Below are 11,833 nucleotides of genomic sequence, written 5' to 3' on the forward strand. Positions count from 1 at the left end.
CCTCATCTTTCGCCTAGGAACCCTCCAACCACAAGGGATGAATGCAGATTTCTCCAGCTTCCTCATTTCCCCTCCCTCCACCTTATATCAGTCCCAACCCTCAGACACAGCACCGCCCTCTTGACCTGCAATCTTCTTCCCAATCTCTCCGCCCCCACCCCCTCTCCGGCCTATCACCCTCACCCTCACTTCCTTCCACCTATCGTATTCCCAGCGCCACTCCACCAAATTCCCTCCCCACTACCTTTTATCTCAGCCCGCTTGGCACACCAGCCTCATTCCTGAAGTTGGGCTTATGCCCGAAATGTCGATTCTCCTGCTCCTTGAATGCTGCCTGGCCTGCTGTGTTTTTCCAGCACCACATTTTTCAACTCTGGTCTCCAGCATCTGCAGTCCTCACTTTCTCCCATTTATCCCATTGAGTCTGCTCTGCCATTCAACAAGATCATGACTGCTCTGATTATCTTAAACTCCATTTTTCTACCTTTTCCCTATAACCCTTGATTCCATTATTGATTGAAAATCTATCTCAGTCTTGGATATACTTACTGACCAACCTCGACAACTCTCTGCAGCAAAGAATTCCACAGATTCACAACCCTCCGAGAAAAGAATTTCCTCTGTGTTTTAGAATGCATGACCCTTTATTCTGAGATTATGCCTTCTAGTCCAGGATTCTCCCCATAAGGTTAAACAACCTGTCTGCATCTATTCTGTCAAGTCACTGAAGAATTCTATATGTTTCAATAAGGTCATCTCTTATTCTTCTATATTCATAGAATCATAGAGGTGTACAGCACGGAAACAGACCTTTCAGTCCAACTTGACCAGATATCCTAAATTAATCTAGTCCCATTCGTCAGCATTTGGCCCATATCCGTCTAAGGTCTTTCTATTCATATACCCATTCAGGTGCCTTTTAAATGTTGTGATTGTACCCACCTCCACCACTTCCTCTGGCAGCTCATTCCATACACGCACTACCCTCTGAGTGAAAAAGTTGTCCCTCAGGTCCTTTTTAACTCTTTCCCCTCTCACCTTAAGCCTAAGGAAAAAAGGCATTGGTTATTAATCCTATTTTTGCCACTCATGAATTTATAAACCTCCATAAAGTCACCCCTCAGTGTCCAATGCTTCAGAGAAAATGGCCCCAGCAAATTCAGCCTCTCCCTATAACTCAAACCCTTCAGTCCCAGCAACATCCTTGTAAATCATTTCTGCATCCTTTCAAGTTTAACAACATGCTTCCTGTAGAAAAGCGAACAGAATTGTATGCATCATTCTAAAAGTGGAGTTACCAATATCCTAGTTTGAGGTGGTTTGCTGCCACCAGTCTTCCTTTGTCTTTGTGTTGTCTTGAGCCTAGCTGGTGATTAGTGGGAGGGGATATATAGAGTTTTAATGGAAGAGGCACTGTCCTTAGATTATATTATATTTATTGCATGATCGTACTAAGTCCAACTACATTTGGTCAGACTTAATTGCTAGGAAACTTGGAGCTGGTACAGATACATCTGTCCCCTCCAAAAGTTATAGTACAACACCTCGTCTCCACCTACAGGTTGTGTCACATCAGTAGAATGGGTGGAGCCAATGTAACATGAATATTAATTCCTTCCAAATCGTTACCTTATACGACAATAATACAGACCCCTTATTACAGGCGCTGAATACTGTGTTCTTGTTTGTAGCGTCATTGTCTTTCTGAGATACAAATTTAAAGCACCTCTAGTTATTTGGGACTAATTGGAATTCATCTAACTAGTTTATTTTACAAGAAATATAGATATGAATGGATTATTGTGGTATATCAGCTTCATGCCATGAAAAATACTAGCTATGCAACTATAGCTCTCCCAGATTAAGCCAGAACTGTCCTTATACAACAGACAAGATGGATTTAACGCACTATTCCCAAGGCTTTTATGTATGTTTGTTGTGGTATCTTGCACTTTTCTTTCCAAAAAAAAAGAAAAGCAATGGTTATCCCTTGATCTATCTCTCAAATAGGTTAACACTTGGCCCACTGAATTTGCTGTTAAAGTTAATGAAAGGCCACCCTCTGGTGTGGCAGGTTGTGAACCTGATATGTATGAAATGCTGAGACCCATTGTCAACCATAAAGAATTAAAAAAAGTCTACTGTAATGGAAAGTCATTGGCCTAACCTTAATTTCAAAGTTAAAAGAACATGGAAAAGCAAGCAGCTGATTTCTGAAAAAAACCCAGAAATTTCTGGAACAACTCAGGTCCATTCTGAAGAAGGGGCACTGGACCCAAAAGGTTTACTCTGCTTTCCCTCACAGATGCTGCCAGACCGACTGAATTTTCCAGAAATTTCTGGGTTTTTTCTAATTTTCATCATCCGCAGTCCTTTGGTTTTATGTTTAGTTGATATCAGTGAACTTAGATAGGATATCACCTGTATCCTATCTAACCACATTCTAAATAGAAGTTAAACCCTTTATGTGCTCAAACCTTTGACATCATGTTAAACAAAAGCCTTTTCAGGACATTACTAACATAGTAATATTGATTCATGGTACTGGAACACTCTGCATCTCAGTCCTCTGCAATCTCTCATCATCTAGATCAAAGGTGGGGAACCTTTTCATAATGGAAGGCCGCATTATGTTAGTTGTAATCTAATAAGGCTGCATCCAAGAAACTTCAATTATATATTCTTCAAAATTCACATTATTTTGTAAAAATCTAACTACTAATTTTCTTTTACTCTCTGGTATTTTAAGTATATTAATTTTAAGATTAAAATAAAAATAATAAAGGATGAAAAAAAATAAAAGATTTGTTCTGCAAAAATTTGGATTCATTCAAAAGGCCACACACAATGGTCTTTAGGCCTTCCCACCCCTAGATGATATGCTACTTTCCTTCTTTCCTCCCCAAATCTATCGTTATCCCCTTTTAGTCTAGTAATTTCCCTTCCAAACTTATTTTCCTACCTACAGAGGTAGGAAGCATTACCAAAACTTCCAAGATGTAAGGAAACAATCACAAACATTTTGGATATGATTACAAAAGACTGGGGATGCATTATACTTTTGTATTAACTTTGGTGGATCAGGATGAAACCTGCTTTATCAGTCAGTGTATTTGTTTGATTTTGTCCTTGGCTGTTTATTTGAAAAACAGAGGTAGAAAGGAAGCAAAGTAGCAGAAACACGTTCTGCAGCCGAGTAATGTTGAAGTGTTACAAGAAGATCAACAGATTGCAACCCAAGAAGGCTTTCCCAACCATATAGAGCCAGCTTATGTATCCCAGTAGAGGAGAAACACAGCAGTTTGGTGTTGCCCTAAGAGACTGACACAATTCTGGTACAGCTGACCTACTTCTTTTTCAAACAGAGAGGAAAAGAAGACCTTCTCCTAATGGAATCCCAGAATGTGGCAACTCTCGAGTAACTCATTTACTTCCATTGCCCTACCCTTTCCCCATACATTATTAAACTTTTCTTGTTTCATATCTTGAAAATGAAAATTAATAGCAATTAAAATCACATATGCAAGCATTTTACAGTTGAACCAATGATGTAGTACTCAATTACACCATTCTGCTAAAGAATAGGAAACCGGTATAAAATACAGTAAGTTAGTCAGTAGTAAAGGAGAGCGCAAAGGGGGGGAGGCATCACATTATCTTCATCTGTGATGACCAATGTTACCATAAATGATTTGTAAGTTCTATTCATATAAAGATGTAGTTCAGGACATAACTGCTCTTCTTTGTTCACTTCCATTGTTAGTACAACCCTTCCAGAAAAGTTGGATTATTTTGTAAACAAATATGCAGAGCACAGTCATGACAAATGGGCAATGGACAAGGTAAGCCTGTTAATATTGTTTTAGTCTTGCTTGAGTTTCTTTAAGATTCACAGTGTAGGCAATGGAGGGCGCACCCTCCTCTTGAGCTTTCATTGATGCTGCTGTGCATTGACCTTTGAAAAGCAGGCAAAAGTGACCTCTCGTTGTTGCTGATCATCGTCTTCTGATAGAAGCATGACGAACATAGGAACTCATTAGTTAGAGGACTGAATTTAAAACCTGCTGTTATTATGTAATAATATGCTGTGTTACTGTACCTTTTATAGACAGCGTAAGACACCTATAAGAGCATTTGTCTCTTATTTTTTGCAGTGACATTTAGTTTTGTTTTGCTACAATTGAGCTGCTTGCTCATCATGTCACAATAGTGTACCACTTGTGAGCAGAACTTTTCTGAGGGAAAATAGGATGCTTTAAGATTTCATTTCCCCCCATACCTCCCAAGGAATTGTTGGATACATTTTCTCCCAATTTAGATCTGTTTTGATCTCTACAAGATCCTGACCTATTTTCTGCTGAACATATGATAAAACAGTTCGCTCTTAGACTGTGTTGAGTGTGTAAATACTGTAACTGTGACTGTTCTGTTTCGTTCTTTGTAGGGGAGTGTTCTGCACTATATGTACCACCTCTCCTTAGCATTGCATGCAACACCAGGAACTTGCCGTATTGACTAGTACTCATTGAAACAGCACTTTACAGCTTCATGAGATATTTGAATACCAGCATACTGCATCAATAACTGTTAGGCCAGCTGAGTTTGCTACAGTGCTATGGAACAGGCCAGATCTCTTCACAATATTTTAAGAAGGTAGCCTAGACCCTAACCCTTTCTTATTTTAAAGGCAGATGTGAAATGGATATTCCAGGAGTGATGTAGCTGGTCAAACCACTCGGCTTTTAGCAAAACGGAATTTTTTAAAACTCTACAGTTGAAACACAAACGAAAGGAAGCAGAATTTAGTGTAACTTTACCGGAAAACTTAACTGACCCGATACAGTAACTATTACTAATTAACTGTTCCAATACAGTAACATCCCATAAACACACACCTTGGCAAAAAGGTAAGTTCAAACACAGCTTCTTACAGGTAGAAGGAACAACTTCCACAGAGAGATTTCTGAATAAAGTCAGAAGAATTCATTACTGAAGCTTGCAATTCTCCTGCACTTACACATCCTGTGACTGCTACAGCTAAAAACAAGGTAGAGAAAAACTTGAACTGGGAGAATTGGCCACTCCCCTTCCATTGTTAAACTCAACTCTTAGGCACCTCTGCCTTTCCAACCTCTCTTCAAAACAAAATCAAGGACAAAGTAACCTTTTTAAAGCGACAGCATTGTCACAACAGTGGTTGAATATTGTCAATGATTTATTGAAACCCAAACAATGATAAGAACAAAATAACCTGGTGTTATTTTTCCAGTTTGCAAATGGATGGGTGTATGGTGAAACATGCAGTGAAGCTGCCAAGATTCATCCTTTGTTAAAACCATTCAAACTTCTATCTGAAAAGGTAGGTAGGAGAGACGTACTTATCTCATCAATAGATGTGATTGTATAGAGCAAAATGAATACACAAGAATGATTAAATTGTAACAATGCAAAAAGGATAATGGTGTAAACTTGCAGAGTGAAAACTGAACAGTTTATCATTGTTGAGGCAAAATACTATTGATGCTGGAAATCTGAAACCAACACACTGAATATTAGAGAAGCTCAGCATGCCAGTATAACTCTTCTGAACTGAACGGAATTGGAAAATTTCTTTTATACTTTTGATAGAGGCAGAAGCCCATGCCAAAGACAGATGGATTTTACATTGCAGAGAAAGATAAAATAGATTTGAATGAATGTAAATGAAGCTGTGAAAAGGAGAGAATGAGTCTTGTCTACTGAGTGAGTTTTAGCAAACATTTTATCCAACAATAAGAGGAGTCTATGGCATAGTGCATAACATCGTTATATCATGGCCTGACGCTCCAAGTTCAAATCCCACCTCAACACTTGATGACTGTGGAAGGTGTACAGTAATGTAATCAAACATGTTGATTATCAATCTGTAAATCCTTCATATACACCTATGGCAGCAGAGAGAGTGGGAGAATGTTCTTGTCAGCCAGCCAGTGTGATAGCTGCATGCAACAGCCTCCCCATGTTAAGAGTCCGCACAGATCAATTGCCATGAGCAAGTGTCATCCTCATTCTGAGACACTAAGATACGAACAATCAGTAACCAGAAAGTAATAAAAGCAGAACACACTTTCAAAGCACTAGTATTTACCAGAAAAATTGTCTTTGATGTGCTATTCTCCAGAGGGATTTGGGTCTCCAAGGCTGCTACAATTTGAATATGTCTAAAGTCAAGGCACCCACCAATCTTTCCCACATTTGTATCTGATGCCTCACAAATAAAAGTAAATCCCAAATCACTTGTTCCAATTGTCAAGGCTGTTGATGGCCAAACCTTCAGACACATCTCCTAACTGTGCTAACCAAAGGGAACATGTGGAGCCCAGAGGCAGTCCTTGAACTTCGAGGGTTGGAAGCTGGCATGTATTATACTGGGATCATTGTGGATAGTTTGTAATCTAAACATCTGTTTAGATTAGGTCTGACTTCTGTTGATATTTATAAGTCAAACATTTATCACATATTCATGCCATTCCCTCTGTTGTGCATATTACCAGCTCTTTGAAAGAACTACTTGATCAGTTCCATTCTCCGTAGTCCTACAATTCTCTCCTTTCTTGAATATTTATTCAATTCCCTTTATAAAGAGATCAATAAATTTCCTTAATCTTTCACCAATTCATTAGAAAGGACTGTCAATAAGTTATTGGCTAAGTGAGACCCCAGTATAAGAAATGTACCATAATCATGCGATTGTTGCTGTCTGTTAAACATTAAACAAAAATTATTCACAATTCTAAGCCCTCTTTCTCTTATTGCATATTATCTGCTTCCAACTCGAGAACAATATACTGTTCCAATAAAATATTTATTAAAATTACATCAACTTAATTTCAAAACCATACAACAGGCATCTGTCTTCTTCTGGCTGAAGATCTTACTGGGTCATCTTTCTTTTTACTGCAAATATGTTTCATATGAAAAGGTACCTTTGATATAGATTGTTTCCTAATTTCTTGGATTTGTGTTGATGGCAGTTGCTCTGACTGATTTTCAAACTGCTAGGCTTTTTTATATCCCAAACATTGGATCATCTCATTGATTCAATGTTGGCAAAACAATAAATTCAAACTCAATTGGGTTTTAATATCTGGGGGCATAATTTATACTGGTTAAATTTGAATTGTTGTCAAAACAGCAACCAACACAGGTATCCATTTCACAGCCAAATGTAACATATTTTCAATTTTCCAGTAAACTCTGGGGTTGCTGTTTAGTCATATGACACAGGTGCTTGTAAGCTCTTAATGCAGAACAACATTCACTCTCTCTTAAAGATACAGTGTACCCTTTCAATTTTATAAAAGTTTCATAAGCTAATATTGAGTTCAACAATTTCAGGTTGTGAACCCACTCTCATTACTTCCCTTTTAGCTTTACTTGTTGCATTCTCTGTCACCATATCCTCTCTTTCTCCCCCCATTTCATTGGGACCATCTATTCTTTCCAGCTTGGCAGTTCTCACATTCCAATTAGGAGAAAGTGAGGATGGCAGATTCTGGAGATCAGAGTCAAAAAGTGTGACACAAGAAAAGCACAGCAGGTCAGGCAGCATCAGCAGAGCAGGAGCGTCAACGTTTCAGGCATAAGCCCATCATAAGGAATGATGAAAGGCTTATGCCCAAAACGTAGACTCTCCTGCTTCTCAATGCTGCCTGACCTACTGTACCTGCTCCACACTTTTCGACTCACATTCCAATCACTTAATCTGCACTATCAACACCCTTTCTCCCCCAGCGCTCTATCCTGTACTATTGCATAAATGCTATCCCCTCCACATTTCACATCAGCTCTGATGAAGAGTCATCTAGACTCAAAACATTAGCTTGCTCTCTCTCCATGGATTCTGCCTGACCCGCTGTGATTTCCACAATATTTTATTATCAGCACAGATTCCAGCATCTGCAGTAATTTGCCCTGATATAAAAATCTCTGTAATCTTGACTTGGACTTACTGTCGCCCAGTTAGGACTTAAAACCATATCATCACTTACTTCCGACAATTGAAGGCAAACCAGCTGGATATTTTTGATTTCTTTTAAAATCGTCCGTTATACTTTTAAAAAAAAATGTAATTCTAAATGAGAATGTTCCAATAACATTTCAGGACAAAGAAGTGTATCGGTGGCCAATAAAGGAGTCTCTAAAAACAATGGTTGCCTGGAGCTGGACAATTGCACGAACGAGAGAAGGTGAATCCATGGTTCTGTATAACAGAACACGTCGAATATCGCAGTCAAGTCAGGTAAGCCCAACAGAAAAAAACTTCATTGACCAATTCTTCATTGACCAATATTGCTACTGAATTGTTTTAGAATGCATTTAGCTTTTTTTTTTATCAACTTAAAACCAATTGGAACTTGATACACTCACTGGAGGATGGGAAAAGGTTTGCGGCTATAAGGGCTGCTCCTTTTTTGAGGTTTTTTTCAGTGCTGAAGCTGATTTCCTCGAACTCTTGGAGCGGTAATTACTGTTTTATAAGCTGTTGCATTGTTTTGGAACTTTTTGGAAACAAAAAGATCAAAACAGTGGCACTTTAACAAGGAAGAGAGAGAGAAAGAGAGAGAAAATGGGTACTATGTGAAAGGAGAAAAAAAAGGAACGGTGAACGTCTGTCTGACCAGGCAGTGAACTGTCACAGCTGACTGCCTGTGCTGTTTAGTTTGGAGAATTTCTGGACATCGGAGTCCAAAACTAGAGGGCACAGGTTTAAGGTGAGAGGTGGTGTGTGTATGGAATGAGCTGCCAGAGGAAGTGGTGGAGGCTGGTACAATTACAACATTTAAAAGCAACTGGATGGGTATATGAATAAGAAAGGTTTAGAGGGATATGGACCAAGTGCTGGCAAATGGGACTAGATTAGGATTTCTGGTCAGTGTGGATGAGTTGGACTGAAAGGTCTGTTTCCATGCTGTATATCTTTATGACTCAATGATCATTGTTAGCATTGGGAAAATGACTTTCCTCACAGTGTTTGGCCAAGTTTTTAAAAGCATCAGAATAAAAACAAAATATAGCCCTCTTTCTAATCCTGTCCCTCACCCGGTTGTCCTGTTCCTCCACTCAATCATCATTGAAGTGTCACCACCTCTTATCAGATACCAGCTTAACTGTCCCCTGCAAACCCAGCAAATCTTTTGTTTATTAATCAGTGCTATTAATACAGCTTACATACTAAATATTACCCTTAACCCTTAAGGGATATGTCTGCATCCCTTTTCTGATTTTCCTAAGTAAAATAGGCATGGACAAAATAGGCTTCTAACCAGTGAAATAATATGGCAGCAAAAACTGGATACTGGAATGCTGTGTTTCAGTGGCGCTGGTTAAAACATATCTGGCTGAATTCTATCAACAATTAAAAAGTCCCGCGGTAGGAAGTTGATCCTGTGCTGATGAGAGGATTGGACTAAGTGGCAGTGTTTTCCTAGTGGCTGCCAATTATGAGGCCACCGCTGCATTGAGGATGACAGCTGAATCTCAATGCTACCGGTTCATTCATGATGTTGGCAACGCCATTGTGGTGGCGGCCATTTCTGATGCTGCAGAATGGAGGAGACATCTGCAATTTGAGATGTTGAAAATCCTTTGTTTCCCTGTATGGACCAGGAAGAGAGACCACAGAGATCAAGGGGTGCACACTGCAGTAATGGTGTCTGCTATGGCACTGTCATTGTTACCAGGGATCTCATCAGGAGCCATGAAGTGGTATAAAGTGTGAACCTCTGGAAGCTCACACAGGCTGCCAGGGTTTTCCTGGTTGTTTGTCCACATAGTAGCATCTCCCAATAATGATGGGGGTGGGAAGTGGCTGTTAATTGGTCACTTTACCAGACTAATTGGCCACCTGGTGGATGAGTGCACCATTTAGGGGCTTAACACTAGAGTTCAAAGTACTTTTGAGAGCCACCCTGAAGAGATATTTTCAAGGGCCACTTTTTGATTTTCGAGGCTACCTTTTTATGCTTACCAGCTCATTTATTATCTGATTCAGGATGTAATAATAATACTTCTGCACTTATGTGTGTTGACATATGTTGTATTTAGACTCTCCCAGAAGCAGAATGAGAAGAGCTCATCAATCAAATCACTCTTAAATATAACGCTGCAGCACACAAGGAAAGTATTCATTTCCCATACAAAACACAACTTAAATTTGTACAAGCCAACTTGCATAACTTAGCAACACAAGTTTGTTTAAAAGTCAAAATAGGCAACTTTTTTCACGCAGAGGATGGTGTGTGTATGGAATGAGCTGCCAGAGGAAGTGGTGGAGGCTGGAATGATTACAACATTTAAAAGGCATCTGGATGGGTAAATGGTTAGGGATGGTTTAGAGGGATATGAGCCAAATGCTAGCAAATAGGGCTAGATTTATGTAGGATTTTGGTCGGCATGTACAAGTTGGACAAAGGGTCTGTTCCCATCTGTATATCTCTATGACTCTATAACTGACATACACATTGACACAAAAAGACCCATCACTGTTCACAAAATCATTACATGCCAGTAATGTCACAGTGAATGCATTTCCATTGCAAATAAATAAAACCGGAACATTTTAACCAGGCAGTTACAACCCTGCTTATCGCATCATGGATCTCAGTATCAGATTTAAATTTAACAATTGAAATAAAGCATGGGGCTGTACAGCATGAAAACTGACCTTTCGGTCCAACTTATCCATGCAGACCAAATATTCAACATAAATCTAGTCCCATTTTCCAGCATTTGACTTATATCCCCCTAAACCCTTCCTATTCAGATACCCATCCAGATGCCTTTTAAATGTTGCAATTGTCCTAGCCTCAACCACTTTCTCTGGCAGCTCATTTCATACACGTACCACTCTCTGAATGAAAATGTTGCAACTTAGGTCCCTTTTAAATCATTTCCCCTCTCACCTTAAACCTGTACCCTTTAGTTTTGGACTCTCCTATCCTGGGGAAAAGACCTTGGTTATTCACACTATCCATGTCCCTCAGTGTCCATAACCTAGGAAAACAGCCCCAGCCTATTCAGCCTCTCTTATAGCTCAAACACTCCAACCATGGCAACATGCTTGAAAATCTGTTCTGAACCTTTTCAAGTTTCACAACAACTTTCCTATAGCAGGGAGACCAGAATTGAAAGCAATATTCTAAAAGTGGCGTAACTAATTTCCTGTCCACAACATGATATCTCAATTCCAATATTCAGAGCAATGACGATGGGCCGAGGAGTGGCTGATGGAGTTTAGATAAATGTGAGGTGTTGCATTTTGGTAGGGCAAATCAGGGCAGGACTTACACAATTAATGGAAGTGTCCTGGAGAGTGTTCTAGAACAGAGACCATGGGTGTAGGTTCATACTTCCTTGAAAGTGGAGTTGCAGGTAGACAGGGTAGTGACGAAGGTTTTGGTACACTTGCCTTTACTGGTCAGTGCATTGGGGATATTGGACATGGATGTTGATAGGTACAGTAGGACCTACTACAATTTTTCCAAGAATAGTAGTAGCTCCTCAATTTATTCAATCTTAAAATAGAAAGGTAGCAAATATAGACCAGTTAGCTAATTGAGCATGCTTTGCCATTAATATGATCACAGCTAATCCTTCAACTCAATGGCACACTCATGCTCTCTACCCAAACTCTTTGACACAGACAGCTTCTAGAGTTCGATCCAGAATTCTCCCTCACACCCCTCCTCCAGCCTCCCTCTCCCTCTCCCTCATGCCCCTCCTCCAGCCTCCCACTCCCTCACACCCCTCCTCCAGCCTCCCTCTCCCCCAAGCCCCACCTTCAGTGTCCCTC

General features: G+C 39.7%; 1 protein-coding gene across 1 annotated transcript in view; it reads left to right on the forward strand.

Annotated features, from left to right (window-relative positions):
- The window catches only part of ryr2a (ryanodine receptor 2a (cardiac)), a 749,067-nt gene that overhangs the window by 562,359 nt on the left and 174,875 nt on the right, over positions 1-11,833 (forward strand). Inside the window, exons 52-54 of the mRNA XM_043695572.1 lie at positions 3,764-3,842; positions 5,270-5,359; positions 8,144-8,281. Of these exons, the coding sequence (XP_043551507.1) occupies positions 3,764-3,842; positions 5,270-5,359; positions 8,144-8,281 (307 nt within the window). The remainder of the gene's footprint in view (positions 1-3,763; positions 3,843-5,269; positions 5,360-8,143; positions 8,282-11,833) is intronic.

Source organism: Chiloscyllium plagiosum, chromosome 9 (genome assembly GCF_004010195.1).
Source record: "Chiloscyllium plagiosum isolate BGI_BamShark_2017 chromosome 9, ASM401019v2, whole genome shotgun sequence".
Classification (NCBI taxonomy): Eukaryota; Metazoa; Chordata; class Chondrichthyes; order Orectolobiformes; family Hemiscylliidae; genus Chiloscyllium; species Chiloscyllium plagiosum.